The following is a 21,381-nucleotide window of genomic DNA, read 5'->3' on the forward strand; positions in this document are numbered from 1 at the left end:
CACCTATATATCTGCTTGTCCTTGTGCTGTGACTGTAGTTCACAGATGAACAAAATAACTTTCTGTGAGGTAATCAGTTTCCTCTCTGTTAATTACCCTGGTTTATTGCATCCATCAGCTGTGCAATAAAAATTCAATTGCAAATATCATCAAAGACCCACAACATAAATTTCCCCCAGGTGTGGGGGGTTTACTTTATGTTCGGTGCCTCCCCAAGGGCAGCCCGCAGTACTGCAAAGTAATTCGTCTTCTACTAAGATGTATCGTTTATGAAGTGTGCTGGGGTGTCTTGTTAAAATGTTAACTAAGTTTTCATTTCCCTACAAACTCTCTCTGTTCAAAACAAAGCTTGCTCACAATTGCACTTGTTGGATTGCTCTCTCTTTTAAATAGAATACAGAATGGTTATACCTGGTCTGTTAAAAGTTTTGTGGCGTAGATCACATTTAAAAAGCAGCTTCAAGGTGAGACTATGCAAGATTTTCCTTAAAAAGAACCTGATGTATTAACTCATATGAAAGTAATCTAAGAGTAAACTTTTAGGTGGTGTCTGTGTCTGCAAAGACTTTTCCCTCTGCTCCATTTTCTTAGTATTTTGCTGTGTTCGGAACATATCTGGGCGTCAGCCTTTGAACTGCGGTGTGTTGCACCCAGCAGGGTGTGAGGTCGGTACTCGTAGCGACCAGGTTAGATCACAGTCTGGTCCCTCCCTTCTGTCCTTTCTTAAAAAGCTGCAGGTCTGCGTCTGTCTCCCTGTGTCTGTTTGATCGTGGCAAGAGCAAGCATTTGGGCTGTAATCCCCCAAAACCTGGAGGAGTCGTGCAGCGGTTTATTTGTGCTTTTGAACAAAACAGCAGGAGCACAATTAGAAGATAACATTTTAATTCTCTGATCACTGCTTTGCTCTTGCTAACGCTGCTGCCTCTCTCCATTGTCTCTTTAGCTTGCCCAGCCACAGCTGCGCTCCCTGTCTCAACCTTGTCTCAAACCTGAGTTTGAGATTAATATTTTGAAATGCATACATTGCCACTTTTGCTGCTTAATGTGTTCTATAGAAATGGTTGGCAAGGAAGAAGAAAGGAATTTTCAGTAAAATATCAACAGATGGATGTGAGTGGATCCAGTTCAGGTTCATTTATTAACATACCCTCCTCATCACCAGTTAAAGTCCTTATAGGTGCGGTGGATGAAATCCATTGCACGGTTTGAGAATAGCAAATGTCATAAAACCCCGGCCCCTTACGGCCCCACTGAATGCCTGCACTCAGGAGGCTCTTCTGCCTGATACGGTATTCATAAAATGTCACACCTAGTTTTAATCCTGTAAGTGACTCTCAGAAATCCCCCTCGCAACATTTCAGCTCTCAACATATGCAGCAGCCCACAGAGAGAATACTACACAGGGAATGGCCAACACATACCTGTACTGAAGATGACCACATTACCGATGTTAAAGCCAAATAGTTCACCTGCTACTAAAATTTGTGTTTTCACAGCAATTATTATGTTTGTTTGTTTTTTATTTTCTAATCCAGCCAGCTAGGCAAAGCAAAGGTTATGTTTACATTTTTTAACATAAATCAGGTCTTTGAATATTATAACTATATTGCAAACAAAGTAGGTCAAATTGACTTTTTTTGTACCTTTTTTATTCACACAAAAACTGCTGCACTGCAGCTACGGGCACAGTGCTTAGGTTCCTCTAATTTTAGTCCGAGGCTAATGTGCCCTCTGGTGAGTCTCCTAGTGGGGACATTAGCTATTCCACTCATGGCTAAAACGTAAGCCTGTTGGAAGCTAACTACATGCAGAGAGAAGGTAGCAGCCTTAGCGCCGAGGCAGATGGGAGTCGTGATTTGTTTTTAATGTGACACACGTGTGCCATCTTCTTGGGAGGGCCACCTGGTCCTGAATACTGACAGTGGAAGGTCAGAAGCGATTTGTTCAGGTGTTGGATTATCACAAGGACTGCAGATCAGTACCCAGACTGAATTTTATCTTGGTTTTATCAGAGGATAAAATATCTTTAGAGGATGAATCATTTATTGCTGATAGTTATGATTTTTTTAGTTAAATTTCTGTTGGTTTCTATAATGGCTTTGCTAATTTCATATTATCATTGTTTTACACGTTTAATGTAGTTTTCGTAGTCTAAATAGATTCAGACCACATCAATATTATATTGTTATGCTATCCTTGACATTGGACATTGTCATACTGTGATAGGTGTTAAAGGCTATATCACAGTAAAGTGTCTTTTTCTAGCTCATCAGACTGTTCTTCCTGTTCTTATATTTTCCTTTGCCCACTTACTCGTTAGGTAAAGATTATTTTTTGTATTATTATTCAAAAATCTCATTGGGTTGATATTTCAGTACCAGTCGTCATCCTTACAAGCTGCGCCTGTGCTGCATTTGATTTAACAGAAATGGTTTTCACACCTAGTTTTACTCTAGTTTTGATTAAATATATATAACCTTGAGTGGTGAAAGTAAAGTGGGAGTGAAAACTCTAAACTACCTCATACGGTTTGAACGGGCATGTTAAAAAGTAAAGTATGGCTGTTTCTCTGTCGGTATACCAGTCTGAAGTGAGGGTAGTTGCCACCTTTGTGTTGAATTCTGTGTCTACGGAGCAGATTAAGTGGTCTGAAGGTGTGTTTCCACAGCAACGGCGACGAGGCTGGGTTCAGAGGGATTATCGTGAATCTTTTATGACAGACCTCATTACTCCTTCCTGGCTTCTTTGTGAGATCCTCACACCGACAGAGCGCGGAAGGTGTGACAGCTACCAAAACCCTCTCACTCTCCACCCTTCTCCAGATTTTGGCCAAAGACCAAAACTGTGTGAAAGGCACCCACTTCAAACCAACAGAAGCCTCTGATGTCTGTGCACCTGACTCAAACTAAATTACGGTGCGTCGCCTACGGAGCATCTGTTACGTCACTTGCATACAGTCGCTTACTTACGTTTCATATAATCTTGACTTTGTTTAGGACGTCGAGTCTCCAGGCTCCTGTGAATGACCCATCCGACCACTCCAGCCACCCCTTTCCTCTGACTTTGTCGCTCTTTACAGTGTACTACTGCACTAGAGGGGCGATTCAAGATGTGATGCTACCTACAGTGTCTAACCTTGAAGCGTTGGGCCACTGACCAGGCTGCGGTATTTGACGCAATGGCAGTGAGAGCCCACTGATTCGGAGAGATGGATCACTCTTTACACCTCTGGATTGTAGTTATACTCAAGACTAATGGGAAGGTAGATGTACTTCATGAGATTAAGTGATCAAATAAAACCAATGATCCGTTTGGAATGAGCGAATCTCGCACGTCTCTGTTTATTTAAGGCAATAAAAGCATTAAGCATCAAATGTGCCTTTTTCGCATATAAATTGAGCGTAATTCCATGAAGAACACTGAGTGAACAAATGAGCGTGTTTATTTTTTCCAGCAGCGAGAGAAGGATCCTTATTCTTTCCACATGCTGATTCTGTAAACACTTGTTTCGAGGACACATGGCATTTAGATCATTATCCAAACTGTAAGCTGCAGGGTGGGGATTTGCCTCACTTGCAAGATCCATACGCTATAAAGTGAGCAAATGGGAACACTGTGATCATTACACAAAAAAACATTCATATACGGGTGCGCGTGTCTATAGGCAATATGTATATTTTCTTTTGTTGCTCAACACATCCTAAAGCACCAAGTTTTATACATGAACAGCGACTGTAATTATCGTAAATAATCTTAATTAGCAGTTCAAGTACAAATTGGCTTAACTAGAAGTGTCACACTGCAGCTTTATTCACTAATTGATTAATTAAGCTTGTTCACAATTGCTTTTTGCTAATAATAAGAGCTGCAGATTAGTACAAAAGATGGATTCAAAGAGATGTTTCTCTTTTATGTAACCTGCTATTATTGATAAAAAAATGGTGTGAACAATAATCGAACAAACAGATAAACAGCGCCACAATCAAAATCCTCCAAAATGATCAAATTGAGTCAACCTTCATGAGAGATGAGATTGTTGCAGGACTGTTGCATGAGCCTGATTTAATTTCCCGCTCGGTGTACCTAATAAACTGGCAACTGAGTGTACGAGCCACATTGGCTGTGATTTCAAACATTCGCAATGCGATTTCACACGGCAACAAATAGTTGCATTGAGTGACATTCAGGAGATTCATCCTCTGTCGTCTGCGGCTTGCCCAATCCTCCCCCCACCTATTTTTCACATCCTTCTAACCGCAATTCCTCTCCCGTTACAGCTGTCACGCTTTTAAATTGGAGCTGGCATTCTCTGGCTGCCTTTGTGGCATCGCTACTGTATAAGAACACGCCTGAGGTATTTTGCCTCTCTGATTGGAGATCTTACTGTTGCCAGGGTCTGGCTGTATCAACAGTGTGGAATATTCCTCAGATGTCACTCCAGGCTCTTGTCTACGCCTCCTTCTCCTGAATAAACTGCATTGCTCCAGAGTTTCGCGGTTACATCATCTGTTGAAGTGAATGGAAAGAAAGCAAAAAACACACAAAGCCAAAATGACTCTGCCTAGCTGCCGATAACATTAAAGGTCTCTAATGGATTTTAAAGCTTTGGTGTGATAAAATTGAAGGGGAAAGGGGAAAACCCCTTGCTTAGTTCAAATCAAATAGGACCATATGCGATTAGGAAAGGGCTGATGAGGCAAATAATGAAAGAATTGTGCAGAGACACAGGGGTTTTTGTATCAGAGAGCTACAAGTGTTGAATCCTAATGAGCAACGTAGTATGTTTTGTGTTATTTCAGAGATCTCAGCATCGAGGACCCTTTCAGACCTTCATTTTGAATGAAGTTGTATCTGAACCGTGAGCTCATAATTCTCACTCATAATTAGAGATGATACATAAGAAGCCATGTTGATTTATGACACGTTTTGCTGAAAAAGTATACCCTTGGCTTTTTATAAAGCAACAAATCTTTACCGTTTTATGTCAAAACCATTGTTGTGTAAATAGCCCTTTAGTGTTTTGTTATAGGGATCAACTGATGTTTTTTCCAGGGTCGAGATGGATTATCAGGAACCAATATGTGAAATTGATATACTGTACATTTTTAGTGATCAATGAGTATCAATCTATCCATTTTCTGTCTTTTAAAGTATTCTTCTTTGTGATAATTAATCAAACGCTGCTTCACCTTTTTATGTAGATGACACAGTTATCTATCGCTCATCAATTGACGAGGACAAAATGGCGACGACGACTAGCAGCGAAAGACCTCACGGAGATGACATATAAATTCTGCCGAACTTTCTGTCAGTTATAGCAGCTCTCAAACATATCAACATATTACACATTGTGTTTCTTACATCCATTCAGCCACGAGGTTAACTAGCAGCTCCCAGACATCATTTAGCTTAATAAGGCTTTATTTTGAAAGTGTCTTAAGTTGTCAGCGCTCAGTTGAGCTGTGAACTGGGGCTGAACCTCTCAAGCAGCGAGTTTTGTTGTGCCTACGGCTTCAACAAAGCGTTGCATCACAGCTGGTACACATTAGCTAACCCACACTACAGTACTTTACTTTGTTTTTTTTACCATCATGGCATCTGACAGATTTTGTCTGGAACAATGAATGCAGCTGAAGGAGCTGTCGTCTCTCTTAAATGTCAAGGTTATTCTTCAAGGCAGACAATAGTTCTCACTGTCAGATTTGATTTCAGACTGGAGAGACATTATCGCAATTTGAATTAATGGATTACTCACACATGAAAGGATTTTGCTGATATTTGCCAACATGCAGACTACAGGAACCCACTAATGATCTTTTGAGTTTAACGCGGAGATGTTGTGCCTGGGGCGAGCTTCACGAGCTTTATTTGTCCGACAAAGGGATGTGTCATGATATCTCTTATATATCTTGAAAAAGCAAACAGTCTTATCGGGTTTTTCAGGGAATGCTCAGCTGCCGAGGTGGAATATCCTTATAAAGGAAAAATCTGCCCAAATAAAGACTTTTTTCTACATGACACCTGAAGAACACTACTGCTGACAAAGTAAACCTCAAACATTGCATTAACTTGGTGTCTTTATAATACAATTATTAAGAAATGTTCATTTTAGTTTCTCTCTTCCCCCCCCCCCCCCCCCCCCCCCCCCCCCCCCCCCACACACACACACACACACACACACACACACTCTCTCACTCACACACACACACACACTATGTGCTTAATCCAATCTATGTGCTTCTGTTTACCGTTTACCTTAAGTGGTCCCTACAGCTGTACCTTAAGGACTATACGCTTCATTTTTCTCTGAATCTTGCTTTCTTTCAAACATACCACAAACACACACACACACACACACACAAGCCCTCAAGTGTTATGTTGCACCTGTAGGTTGTACAACACAGTAGTAAAATATATCCTGTCTTTTCACATTTATCGCATTTTAAATGCCACATGCAGTCCGATAAATTCCTACATTACATGAATAAGAATGTTATCTCCAGAACCGGCAGTGTGAATGTAAATTCACTGATTAGCCTCGGCATTGAAAGGACTAACAGGTGAAGTAAAGAACATTGAGAATCTCTTTACAAAGCAATGTTCTGAGGGGAAACCTTGGGTCCTGGCAATTATGTGAACAAGCATATGTTCTGGAACAAGTCTGATCCTTGAACAACCCAACTTGCAAACCTAGGGACTCAAAGGATTCACAGTCAATACCCTGAAGTCAGACACCACGGGATACCCCAGAGGTCCTGTGTCCATGCTTCAAGGAGTCAGAGCCAAGTCTAATCCACAGCGAGGCCTCCACGGACCAAACTTGTTCAGGCACGTCTGGGTGGTGTGTCTCAAGTGGCATCCGGATAAATGCCAGGACCCAAAATATCCCAGAGGGACATTGCATTGTAACAAGATGATCAATGTTACTGACTTCACCAGTTAGTCCTTTCAATGTTGTGGCTGATTGATGTGATTACTTCCACCAAGGAGGTTATTTTTTCACCCATGTCCATTTGTTGGTTGGCTGGTTGGTTGGTCAGCAGGATTACACAAAAACTCCTGAACAGATTTCTAAGAAACTTAGACTCCAAAGCTTTTTGTGTAAAATTAGAATAAAGGGACGGATCCAGGATTGTTTTTTCCGATTAACTTTAAAATTCCACCATTTTCGTTGATTTCTCTGGGAAAACTGCGTGAAAAAAATCAGGATGGGATAATCAGAACAATGCTGTCTAGTGAATCCTATATTTAATTTGTCCTTTTTCTATTACAGTATACCTCTTTGTGGTAATTAATCAAATGCTGCTTCACATCTTTATGCAGACGACACAGTTATCTATTGCTCATCTTGTTCAGTCATACAAACCTTGAAAGTCCTGCAGTGTGCCTTCAATGTTCTCCAATTCTATTTAACTCACCTTGAGCTGGTTTTAAATGCAGTCCAGAGTCCAAATTCATACTTTTAGTGAATCATACTCTTTATTAGTGAAAGTGATACAGTGCTATTGTGCGCGATATTGGATCAGGCTTGATTGAATTAAAGGGGACTGTTGGACCTTCGTTAAGGTAGTCGCTCTATTGAATGTCATTGTAGTTGCTGAATGTATATAGCAGGTATACGATCACTTTGTATAGTGGATACTGGTAGTTTAAATGTAAAAGTGCTGCCCTGTACACCAATCTTGAGTTATCTTTTAATAGACGAAAGTATCAGTTTCCTTAGCGATTGGATTCGTACACTGATCTCGAATGTCTTGATTCCGAATGTGACTTCATTCAACTGCAACGGTTCCAGCAATAACCAACATGCCCACCATACACTATTAAGATTAACTATTTTCTCTGTGCAACATAAATGTTTCTCATAAATCTTGGTGTCAAACACAAAACCAAACCTTTAAACAGATCAGAAGCACTGATCTAAGCTCTTAGTAGCTCCCACGACACACATTCTTGCTCTCTTACATAAATCTACAGGAGGTCGCAGCAGAACTCCGGCTTCTGCCTGTTTTTTGTTTTTTTTCCACAGCATCCAGTGATAATGTTGAACTATCCGTCTGAATTTCATGGTATTTTTTGAAGGCATATTGCCCCACTCTTGATTTTTTTTTGGAAATACGAGACGTGACAGTTCAACCATGGAGGTAAATATTGCTCTTGCACTGGTATGTTTGTCTTGCAGTTTGATGAGCCCAATCTGGGGCGAGAAGAGCATTAAAATCAAATCATGCCTCTTCCAAGGTTAGAAGATCGATTGGCAGCTTTCGGGGCTGCGCTGTGCACCGGCTATTATTGATGAGCACAGTGTTGTGGAGTAAAAATGCAGCAGGGTTCCGTTGATTATATGCTGAGAGATCAGTCTTCATGGCCTTGTGTGAAACCGATTCATTTAGACACTAATGATAGCAATTTACAGGAGAGAGCATGCATTGAGATGTTTAGCATGACAGATGCCAAACGTGTGCATTCCTGTGACAGGTGGAGGAAGTCCATAATGAGATGGACGGTTTGCGGTAATTTCAACTGGGTTTTTCTTTTCACCTGTGCTGAGAAGGTTTTAGGTCATCCAGCGCATTTAGATGCACTTCAGTAACCAGATTACTGCTGTGACCTGATTTCAAGAATGTCATGCATATGAGAAAAACCTTTTTCCGTAATAGGGCTGGAGAAACCTGGAATAAGGAGATTTTGTTTGCCATGTCTTCGCCTCACAAAGACCTCAGATAGGGTTTCTGTGACAGCTGAGCAACAGGAATGAAAGAAACGGACATTTTGCGAGGTGCAACCTTGTATTCAACTCCATTTAAAACATAAGCTCTCACAAAGTAGCCGGTGTCTAAATACATTTTCTGCTACTGAACATCTAAAACTCAAGCAGAGGAGGGATCTCTGGAGATGGGAAACACTCTGAGGAGGTCAAAACTTCTGCAACACTGACGCATGAGGATAAACGGTAGAAGGTGGTATTTTCAGACCAACGCGTTTCATCATCATCATGCATTATTTTCACAGTAACTTTGTCCTATGCACTGCAAGTGTTGCTGCAGTAATGACCAGTTAATCAGCGTATGCAAACAGTGGAACTGCAAAGAAAAGGTTGTGCACTCTCACTACAGAACGTCCTCTCAGTAAATAAGCACAGTTCCAAATTGAATACGAAGCAATGGCGATTCCATTAGATGTATTTAAAGTATCACATTTTGGCAGCTGTGATAGCAGAAACTGTGGGCTAGTTGTAAAAAAAGGTCTGTACTGAGCTTTGACTCCTCATTTCACACCTCATTTGTCAGTGTTTGGTCAAGCCTTTGGTAATTTATTTCTCTTCAGATTTGACCCTCTGCTGAGACAGAATTTGACGGATTTATACCTAAAACTTGCGCCTGCTCCTGTGGGCTCCAAGTTGTCCATTTTGCTTTCAGAATGTATTTTGTAAAGTAATGTGGGAATGAGCACGACTAATGAAAAAGTGCTGCGTGATGTGGTACAGAATTTAATACCCTTTATTTGACAGGGAATTTTTGCATCACAATTTTCATTTTCTCTGAAAAGTCAATGTGACATTTGAACCAAACAAACACATTTTCTTCCATCTGGAGATTTGTAGATTTGACATCTCTCCGGCACTACAGTACTTCATTTTAATGCTGTTTTACACATATTTTACCTTTAACAAAAAAAAAAAAAAAAAAAAATGGCAGCATCTGCGATTTGGATGTTGCACTCGGCGATATTGCAGTTTTGATAATATTTTGATTAATTGTTCATCCCTACTAATGAAGTCAAGCCTGTAGCAGTCTGCATAATGTGCACATCTGTACTCCAGCCTGTATCCTCACATCCAGTGTCACAACATTCAGCTTGCATATAGCAGGTCTGCTCACTGCATTATTTATAATGGCTGGTTTGACCAATATGTTCCAGGCGGCGTGATTTTGATGCATCTCGTGTTGTTGTTCTCTCCCCTTACATATCGGACACTTGATGTACAATTTAAGCTCTAGAGAAGTGACTGGCAGTTGTACGATCTCTTTGTATTAAACACATTGTTCTTTAAGTGTTCTCATTTATTTTTCTCTCCTCTCTTTTTATTTATCACTACAGGCTGTGGAAACCAACCTGGCATCCAAGGACAGCCACTGGGTCTATGCCAATGAGGTGAGGTCATACACAAACACAGTAATATGCACCTGAGTGAATTTAGACCTTAGTATCAGTTTGCCTCTGTCAACACAGAGTCTTGTTTGCTGCCAAGGCACACACAAATGCAGAAACCTATAGCACTGTCACTCCGCTGCTGGTATTCATTTAGATTAGCAGCACATCATTTGTTTTTATTTCATCTCGGCTGCCCGAGGGACTGGGCCTTTATTTGATAAGATATAATTGCCCTCCTTTGAACTGTTGATGTTTGTGCATCTTTTCCTTCTCTGTGCCAGTGTGTGTGTGTCTGACATTGACCTAAATGGTCTTTCTAAAGTGGCTGTAACAGCACAAAACTCAGGCGCACTTTGTGAATACAGAACAGTGGACGCTGTCCTCAGCTTTAGTGCCTCGGCGCAAGCGTTTCCATTGATTCAAAGTGATTTGGAGATAAGGGAGGACTCATAAGATTGGGCCCGTACTAAAAGCAGGGGGTGATAGACGTTAGATAAAAGGCTGTTCCCCAGTTGATTTACCTGGAATATAAGCATCGCCGCGGCTAATGGAAGCTCTCAAACACACACATACATCAATGTCCGTGTATTTCATTGAAATGTCACCTCTTCGCCTCATCCTAACCCGTGCTTAACATCTAAAACATGGCACATATTGATCTTTAGTCCGGAGAGTATGATTAATGTATGTACCCCAGATGTTGTTGAAGCAGCGCTCATATAAATATTCCAGATACTGGAGTGTTGGGGCAAAAGCAGAATTATCTCCTCAAGGATACTGAAGTTGAAAACACACACCAACAAAAAACAAAATAGCTGTCATTTATGCTTTAGTTAGAAATTCACAGTGCGTTTCAGCTCGAATATTGATTTACAAAAGTTAATGAGGCTCACTGTGTTGAAAACCTTCTGCTATCTGGCAGCCTAAATTACCTCATTCCAGAGTATAATGAGCTTTTATGAAATAACTACCTTCTGTGTTTGAAATCATTTCTCCCTGTGCATTTAAGCAGACACATAACTGAAGCATTGATTCACCAACGAGACCTTGAGTTCTTTAAAACTTTTTTTCACCATACCTGACAGCTTAAGTCATTTTATTTTGCTTTCGTAGTCCCGAGCAAGACGGTGAGATTGGGAATGTAACGCTTAATTTGGAGCTGTATTCACCCACAGACTCACGCACGCCTTTCAGTCAATTACCACCGACCTCCACCAAGACATTAGCTTTAATTGCTTCATATTCTGGCAAACTATGAACTAATGGCATGTTAATTTCTGTGGCACTCCCTTAATGGTTGATGTGATGTGGCTTCATGTACAGTTATCTGTCTTTGGTACAAATTTAAAGAGGAGGAATGCAAATGGTTGTGTATATGAGCTGTGAAATATCTCCCCCACCATCTCTCTCTCTCTCAATACATATTTTTCATTTTCCCCTCTCTTCCTTTTCTGCTCTCGCTCTCTTTTTAAATACAGCGAAAAGAGAACTTTGTTGTTTGTTTTTTTTCTTCTGTAATTTTTTGTTTATTCTACTCTACCGTCTGTCTCTTTCCCTGCCTTTCATTTCATCACCTGAGATAAACCACCCATGAAACTGGCAATCACCTTGAAATGGGAATAACACAGACCTGTTGAAAAGGCTAACAAAAAAAAAAAATTCAATTACTACTCATCCCGACCCATTTTTATCAAGACGCCGGCCTCCAGAGGTCCTTTCATGTGCGGGGAAAAATAACATGAAAACTCTTACCTTTCACTTAAATCCGATTATTCTCTTAGGGCCTTTTTCAGTTCATATACATTTGACTAACAGCAAGAGTCGGCATGTAAATTGAATACAGGCATCGATCTGGTTGCAAATGATTTATTCACTGCTGTTGCTTACCTCTAAAGGGACTGGGGATTTAAGAGAAGGTACAAAGCTAATTTGTTTACATAAGCCTGGGATCTGATTTCTCCCAACATAACTGACGGCATGATGTTTGTTTAATTCATTAGAGGACAGACGGTGATTATCATGATATCTTTATATTAAAGCGGCAATAGAAGACCTTTCAACCATCACTCTGAAGTTTAGCCAGTGGTATTACTGTTGATGCTGCAGTCACGAAGACAGCGTCCGTGCCAAGACTAGCGCTAACCGCTTGGCGAATGTCCAAAGAAAAGAACTACCCAGTACCAATATGAACCAGAAACCCAGTTGAACCGCCTCAAGTCCTGCTGGTAATATAAGTCGCAAATCAGCAGGGGAACAGGCTCTGACACATCTTTGAATCATTGCGCTCTTCATCGAGCGAACGCCAGTCTGTTCACTCTCGTTTTACCTTGGTTTCTATCGCTCTCCCCCTTGTGTTCAGTGTAGAGTAGCCTCTACGGTTATAGTGGGATTATGTGCAGTGAAGCCATCAGATGGTAATCTTTCCTTGAAAAATCCAGCGCGTTGGCAGAGCGAATGGCACCGTCAAAGAGAGGTTAATAGGGAACCAATCTATTTGTGGATGGTGTCGTTTTTCTACAGCCAGATACACTAAACAATCTGTATTTACTTCACAATGATAATTCAAAGTAAAAAGGCTGTCTGTTGCCAGCACATGTCTACGTTAAGGATTAAAAGTGTTATTTGAAAGGTACTAAGGCCCTCAGCAGCCCTTTTAAGATACAAATTAACATAATAAGACTCTTTATTATTGGATTATAATACAATTATCAGAACTTAAAAGGCACCCCTAACCCTAACAGTTTCTAGACTGAGAACACCAATAAAAGCCTTATGAGTTTCTATTATGATTATTACAAGCATTTATTGAATTTAATTAACCATATACTGTATGCCCTTGTTAGACCTTCACTAAGCTATTTCGCAGCTGTCATCAAGATTAAAACATAGTTCAGAATGTAGTTATCAATATGACTAAGCTTATGGATCTAAAGCGAGAGCAATGCCTTATTAAGGTTAATAGATTCTTTATAATGGAATTAACAGTTTTTCTTTTAAAGAAGATTTTTTTTTGTTGACTTTTGTAAAATAGCACAAGGATGAAATCATGATAGGGTAACTTGGATAAACACAACGAATATGTTTGTACTGCAAATGCTATCATAAACAATACAGTACAATATGTGTTAATCAAAAAAATGTGTATATATAAATTGTTAACAAGTTTATTATAATATAATATATAACAAAAACATTGTTGTGTTATATAGTCTTATCAATGTTAATAAACATGGACTTATAGGAGCATTATTACTTATTGACTAACTCTTATTAGAGGATCTAAATAAAAAGCAATCTTGTACTTTATCTCCTATATATATATTAGTTTTTGTATGAACTGCAACAGTTATAAATCAGTCTCCTGTCATAGTGGCTGCTGGTGAGTTTGGCCCTCGCCCCTTACTGTTCACCTTTGATAGAGTAGGTAGAGTTTCCGTCTCTCATTGAAATCCCGTTAGCCTGACCAGATGCAGTCCGGCGCTATCACAAAATCCTGCAGGGAAATAAAAGCTTTTCCATCTTACCTTTTTGTTCTTGTACGTGGCGGTGGTCTCTGTGGACTCCGGGTCCCGGGTCCTCGGCTGCCTGGTCATGACTGAGTTGTGACATTCATTTTAACCAGGTCGGCTGCCCACCCCATCGCCTCCCCAGGCCCCGCATTTCATTCAGGGTCTCGCGACAAGCGGTTTATGCTAATGTGCCTCTAGCTGCAACATGTGGCACAATGAATGTAGCTGTCAAGCTGGAAATGTGATAAGAGCACAGAGAGATGGATGGAGAGGGAAAATGATGATGAGTGAGCGTGATCACAAGTCCAAAAACAATGAGGCGTAACAGACTTACAGATAAACAAGGATTTAATAGATGCTATGTGGAGATGTGTCAGCCTTTTCACTCAGGGGTTTCATAAGCATTGCACTTGCATCACAGTACAGTTACAATATTACTTTCAGTAACGTGAAGATTCAATGAATGGTTGTTGATCACACGCAGATGTACCCACGCAAATTAGTTTCAGAGTTACCTAAAGTTCACAAGCAAGGGCGAGGTTCATTTCAACACTGGGAGGCCCACTTAAAACTGGGTGGGGCTCTGGGGGTCTTTCCCAAGGAAAATTGTAGTTTCAGACTTCATTTCCAACATTTTGGTGAATAACAATGCACCAATTCACGGTGGGAAATGTCTTCTTTAAGGGAAAGGAAAACAGGATGAAATATAATGTTGTAAAGCTGTTAGTGTCTTCTTCTCCGTCTTCTTTTGGGGAGTTTTCTCTTTAGTGGTGGCACCCATTCATGTCGAGGATAAATCAATAATTTGTCTATGAACCCCTGGACTTCAATAGCTTGTGTGTGTTTCAGAGAGATCTCCGCACATGTTCAAAACTTTCTGCACCTTCAGAATATATATCCCAAATGTCTGGGCCTTGGATTGACTTTTTTAGAGTTCTCAGCTATGTTTTTCAAGCTGACTGAAAACATGGATGCAAAAAACTTTTTGTCCACAAATGAACAAGCAACACGTCTGAAAATAACTTCGATGGTTTTTAGACTTTTTGGAGAGGAAAATTGGACTTCCTCCTCGTTTTCCTTTTTCGGGCTTTTTCATGGTTTGATTTTTTTCTCCTTTCAGTTTTATGGCACCGTTCCTCTTGAGGGAGTTTACTGCCACCACCTACTTGTTGCGTCTGTGAGTCAGTATAGGTAAATCTACGCCCATGCTTAAACGCAACATATAAAAAAAAGAATCATCAAAGCTGTTGCAGCAGAGATTTGATACGCATAGAATGGAAGGAAGTCTAAAACGAACAGACACATTTCTCATAATGTCACCCATAAATTTTCTTAGACCTTCCTTTAGTCGACAAAGTTCCTCTCAGAGCCACAGAAAACGTTTTCAGCCACAGTCGTGTCAAATCAGTGCATCAGTGTAAAAAACACAGAACTTTCCTTTCAACAAACTTTTCTTAACTGGCAAACACTGAGTTGGAGAACGACGCGGATGCATTTTAAAACCAAAGGCGTGGGTTTGAGCGGCACGCATGTCACGAGGCCTCGGGGCGCGAAACTTATCCAGCCCACAAACGACCAACATAATCTTAAAGGAACAAAGGAGAAGAGCTTTTGAAAATTGCAGCGTACGAAATGCGGCAGGACTCGGTGCGAGCAGGAGGGCGCGGCGGGTGACGGGCAGCCGTGTGTCTCCCTAAACCACCCACTAAACCAGAGAGCTGCAGCTGCTCGCACACAGAAGGTTGTCTGCCTCTGACACTGTCTGGTGGACTCAGATGGATCGCGCATTCTGTGAGGATTTGTTGTTGTTTTTTTCCCCCTTCAAAGGCGGGACGGTGACACCTCCAGAATGTTTGATGGATTAGGTGGCTGTGCCTGCTGTGACAGACAGAGTCGAGGAGGACAGTCGTGATATGACTGATGTCTTAGGTAACTGCCCATCAAGTAACTGAGATGGAAACCCATTCTACTGATGCAAGACCCACTCCCCCCCCTCGCCACGGCAGACCGTGGTTCAGGAAGGTGGATTACCGGAGAAGGCCACTTACGAGATAAAGAAATATTACGTTTTCCAATTAGCTTATTGCGTATCCAAAGTACCGTGTAACATTGCATTTATCAAAACACTGGGCTCTGCTGATATGATCCTTTGTACCATTAACCACGATGAGCATTCATGCAGAAAGCCAAATCAGATGTCAAAAATGATGTAGTAACCCACAAACGGTGACCACAGGAGACATCCGCCATCGTGGTCATAAATCTAAAAGGACCCCGGACAGGCGATTCCCTTCACCGACCACCTTATCTAAATGTTATAGTCATTTTTTATCATTGGGGTTATTAAGTGGGCTATCCAAATCACTCACAGCGTGTATCGTTTCATTTAAGAGCTTCTGCACCTACACGCTGAAATGTAAGTCGAATCATAGCAATAGAAAACGGCGACTCATCTAACTCTGCGCCATCCTCGTGAGACGCGTGATTGGATGGCTCACACGGTAAAATGAGAGCATTCATTAATTAATGTCATTATTTACGTGTCATTCCATCTAATGTCGCTTTTGAAATATCCTTATTCAATTATGACAATCTGATCTGAAGTACAAACACGCCTTTCAATCAGCACCGTCCTCCTGATTTGTTTCTAGGTCAAAGTCCATGTATTTATACTTTAGCTGAACCGATGAATCTGAATCAGAATAAAACCCGGCTTGCACGGAGCTCAGTCGGGGCTGTGTTGAGGCAGATCAGTTGCTGCAGTGCAATTTGGCATGAAATTACGCCAAGACTCCGCCTGCTCGGACCACATGTTATCGCAAATGGTCCTTCCTATGGTTCAAGTTTCACTTAATAGCCTTCCCATTCAGGAAATCATGATCTGTGAGTGGCTAGAGTGTTTCCTTTTTTTTTACAGGGTTGACATGCGGTAAAGAAAAGTATGTGACTGACTGAATGCAGCTGCTTTGATTGATAATTTACAGGAAACAGGCTGTCATGACTAAAACACATTTCATCATACTACACATTGCTTTTTGGAAAGTGTTAATCACCTTCCAGCCTCTGTTCATCCACATCTGCCTTGTAAAGCTGTTAAAATCATAGGTTCACACTTCACAAGTGACCTGTCAGACGATTGTATGGTTAATAAGAGATAACTACTGCGATCTCCCGCAGAATTACTGCGGTACCACAAAACCAGCTGCCGTCAGTTTACTTTACTAATCAGTTTAGACTGGCACTGCTTGAGTGCATTATTAATGAAGCCTAATAAAAAAGAACCTAGCTTAATCATCATTAGCATAACGTGACAATTTGAGGATTAAACGGTCATAAAACAAAGTGCCACTGCTAATGAAGGTGTGTGGGATTTGCTACTAACCCGAAGCACAAATAAAACCCTGTTACCCATGTTAATTCTGCCGTGCTCTGTGCATGACCTTTTTCATAATATACTGTAGGTGAACACTGCCGAGGTGCCCTTCAGCAAGGCACCGAACCCCTAACTGCTCCTTCGGCTCTGACACCTCGCCATTTATTCATGTCCTGTTTGTGTTTAAAAAGTTCACTGTCTTAAGTATAACTATAACTATAAACTGTGACATTGTATAATACAGTATATCATTATGTTTTATTGTTGTTATTGTATACGTGGCTCTTCACATAAATTATATATTTGTCCTCACTTAAAGATTAGCTTGTCAACAAGGCAGCGCTGCCTGAATAGGACACGGCACCTTTGACTAAGAAACCCACCAATTTTGCATAATTCACACAAACAGTTGTCATGACTATTGTCTGAGGTGTAAGAGGAAAGCTCCAATTTAATATCGGTGTTGATGTATTGAAAACAACTCAGATAACACAGGTCAGAGTCTCACATAATAGCAAAGGCTCGCGAGTTGTGTTATTTCAGGATTGTGATGTTTGAATTTCGATTTTTTTTTTTTCCACTGCAAAAGGACAAAAAGGACATCAATCATCCAGTTCTATCACCAGATGACTAAATAATGAAATAATCTTGCCTCAGTAATAAACTTTTCTCAATTTAAACAATGTTTGAAATACATGTATGTGTTTTATGGGCGATACCAACCTAAATGAGTGTTGCACCCACTGAGCCCTGTTCCTCCTCTCCGACTCCCATCGCAGTGCTTTTCAATTTGGTGGCCTGCAGCTGCACAAAGCACCTTAACTTCTAATTAAATCGCTGTCATGATTACCGGTAATTTTTTTATTTATTTCTGGCAAAAGATTAATAACATTGACTGAGCGGCACAAAGAGGATAATTTAGCCTATCTGTCCGAACTTGATTTGATTAATGTATTTTGCTCGTCGGCTGTCATTGAAACATTGCCGCGGCGTATTAACTTTTTCAGGAGAATTAAGTGGGCTACCTCCAAGGAGTTTAACACCTGAACTGATTGTGTGATCATTTTTCTGTGCTGTTATATTCATATGTCCACACAAGCAGACATGTTCTCTGGTGCTCCTAAAAGTCACTGGGGTGACCGATGGAGTCGTTTATGAATCAGTCTTTCGTATTCTTTGTGTATTCATGGCTAATTTTTTTTTTTTGTGCGTATTCTACAAGTGAAATATGACACAGAGGTGTCCAAAATTGTAACTTAATGATCTGTACTTTCTCTTCAAACAGAGGTTAAAGGGGGCAGCTTTTGTCAGCCATGTCCCATTGGTCAGTGCCACCTCCGGGTCAGTTTATGACACAAATGTCACCCGTGATGGTGACAGAACACTCGGACCGGGTGGCACTGGAAGTTATTAGTTTGGACGTGAGGGTTCGGCTCCATGAACCGTGCGGCATAATTCATCTGATTAATGTGTCACGGCGACTCATGAATATTCATACTTTCCACCTGACTGACTGTGGAGAGAGTCAGAAAAAGAGAGGGTGAGAGTGGTTGAGATAGAAACACCTCAGGACTGTTTTTGCTCACGCTGTGCACAGATGAAAAGATCAGGGGAAACGCGTGATCAAATCAGTCGCTTTTGCATTGAAATGAAATACGTATCAGATATGGGATATGAAAAAAGGAATTCTAAATGAAAAGAAGCCTGTTTTAGACATGTTGCATGAGGCTTGTCTTTCTAGCTCTCTGTGCATGTATGATAAACGAACAGAAGCATTGATTGGTTGAAGATTAAAGATATGGTTTACAATACATGGGAGAATATACCTTTACGCAGTCAGTCAGAGGGAAGCATCTGAAAGATAAAAGCAAAACCTCACTGGTTATAGTTTTCCCAGAATAAAGAAACCTGATTAACTTCCTACAACTCACCCAAGAAAAGGCCGATAGAAAAACCTCCAGATATACAGTTACAAGTTTGCCATCAACATAAACATTGGCCAGACAGCCCACTTCATTTAATTTAATCAAGTCTAATCTGCAATCAAGTAAAACATATGTAAATCCACTAGATCCACATTCTTATTTGGATCCACATAACATTGTACTCACTCATAGATCAGCCACTTAAATTTACCTTCCTTTTATATCAAGATCCATTTATTATTCCATGAGAAATAAATAGAATTGTTGAAAAACATCCAAGCTGGCAAAGTTACAGAAAATGTGAGAAAAAAAGTCCTGGATCTGTCCCTTTACCTGGATCCTCACCAAAAAGTTAATAAGGTCTATTCTGGGCTGAGACCCGTCCTCCGAAACAATTTTGTGTAAATACGTCCTGTAGTTGTTGTGTAATCGCACTGACAAATCAACAAACGGACACCGTTAAAAACATTGGCGGAGTTAACAATGAATTATATAAACACTTCATGATCAAATGACAAAACATAATGCTTCAGAATATTATAGTTCTGCAGACAAATGCAAAATTGACTGAAATCTAAAATAAAGAAAAATAATTTTAAAAATGTCCCAAAAGAAAGACAAAGAAAGAATAATGGCGAGATTACAAGGGCTTGAAAACTGCAGCAGGACGCGAGGAGAGGAGTGCAGCACAAACCAACAGAAGCCGAGAGATATTAGCACTGAGGGAGGACAGAGCCGAGCAGTAACCACGGAGAGGTCGATGCAAAAGGGAGAGATCAAAATGTCTGATTAGAAAAAAACAGATAGGAGGCACAGATCCAGGCATGTGTGGTCAAGGATTATATCAACCTAGAGCTGCTTAAGTTTTGACCCCGAATGTGACCTCACAGCTTTATTGTCAGATAGTATATGAACCCAACGTTTCCCAAGAGACTTGCCATCTGCCTCGGCATTGACCACTGTGGAGCTCTGGAGACCTGCAGGCAGCTCGATGTCTCATGAATATTGATCCGACGCTCCAAACATGTAGACTCCCCCACACGCCCGCCCCCTCAGAGGAGGTTCAAGGGTCACCTGCGCTATCATTCTGAAGGATATACTTGAAATGACCATTGATTTGTCAGCTTAATGCGGATGTCCCCGAGCTGAGGAATTCTCTCACATCTGGTTAAATTGTGTCTTGTCTGTGTCTTTAACTTAAAATCATGGACTTAAAAGCATTAAATACATTTGACAGAAGGGCAAGATTTGGTTGATCAGTACTAGTGTACTTTGAATAGCAACAGAAATGTGAAGAAAAAAAAAAAAAATGCTCAAAATTTCAAACTGAAACCCTTTGTCAGTTTTTATCCATTTTCCTTGTCGGAGCTATCATCACTTCCCTCCTCGTCTCCGATCTAATTATCCTGTGGCCCCCCAATGTATCATCTGATATTTTAATTGCTTAAGAAGCGGGCACATCCCACGCAAACCCCCTCTGAGGTTTTGTTTCTTATCCAAAATCTCCACACAGAAACTGCAAGTCATGTCTTCTTGTCGTGATGTCTCACTATGCAAAAAAAAAAAAATTCACAGGATGATAAAACAAACGCCGCTATGCTTGGAAATGCTCGACAAACTAAACCCCCCTCTTGTCGTCTTCTTCCTCAGGAGGTGAGTGACGCGGACATCATGGAACTGGTTCACAGCTCTCTGGGGCGGATGACCATCATCCGTCAGATCTTCCCTTTGTGGAGAGACACCAACGTTCGCTGCATGAGGAACAATCATCGCATCTCCTCCCTGCTCTGCGACCCGCAGGAAGGCTATCTGCAGTCCCTGGAGGTAAACACCACTTAAAGACTCCCCCGCTGAAAATATCGGATTGTGTAAGTCCACCACGGCTCGCGATTATCCGATCTAAAGGACTATTTTGACGGACTGAATAGAGGGACTCGATGCGCTAGAGATATCATGGTGATGGGCGATCAATGGATACATAAGCTGGATAGTTTTCATTTCAGCGAGTATTTGTATGATGAAAAAAACAAACCTCTGAATAATTCTTACAATTCTTGAAAAAAAAATAAAAAAATTGACACAGAAAAGAAATTCATAGCGGGGAAGCGTTTGTCAGATACAAACAGAACTTCTTACATATTTTACATTACATTTCAAACAACAAACTCTGTCTGTCTTTCATCCCTGGCTCTACAAATAAGATCTGCCTCAAAAAGCACAAAATATAACAGATTTTACAATCATCTATCGGGGTGAGCTCATCATGTACTGAGCAATAAAACATTAAAAGACCCAATGATTATTAGTTTATATTCTTGACACAATGCGACGAGCTGTGAGTGCAGAGACGAGACGAAAGCATGCAGGTAAGGTTTGTTTCACAGTGAGGGATCAGATCTTCGAATGGTCGCCCTCTGTA

At 40.8% G+C, this 21,381-nt stretch overlaps 1 protein-coding gene across 2 annotated transcripts in view; it reads left to right on the top strand.

Annotated features, from left to right (window-relative positions):
• Positions 1–21,381, top strand: part of grid1a (glutamate receptor, ionotropic, delta 1a) — a 244,506-nt gene that overhangs the window by 186,606 nt on the left and 36,519 nt on the right. For both annotated transcript variants that reach the window (XM_030442462.1, XM_030442463.1), the window contains exons 5-6: positions 10,102–10,155; positions 20,613–20,786. In XM_030442462.1, coding sequence (XP_030298322.1) covers positions 10,102–10,155; positions 20,613–20,786 — 228 coding nt within the window. The remainder of the gene's footprint in view (positions 1–10,101; positions 10,156–20,612; positions 20,787–21,381) is intronic.

Source organism: Sparus aurata, chromosome 15 (genome assembly GCF_900880675.1).
Source record: "Sparus aurata chromosome 15, fSpaAur1.1, whole genome shotgun sequence".
Taxonomy (NCBI): domain Eukaryota; kingdom Metazoa; phylum Chordata; class Actinopteri; order Spariformes; family Sparidae; genus Sparus; species Sparus aurata.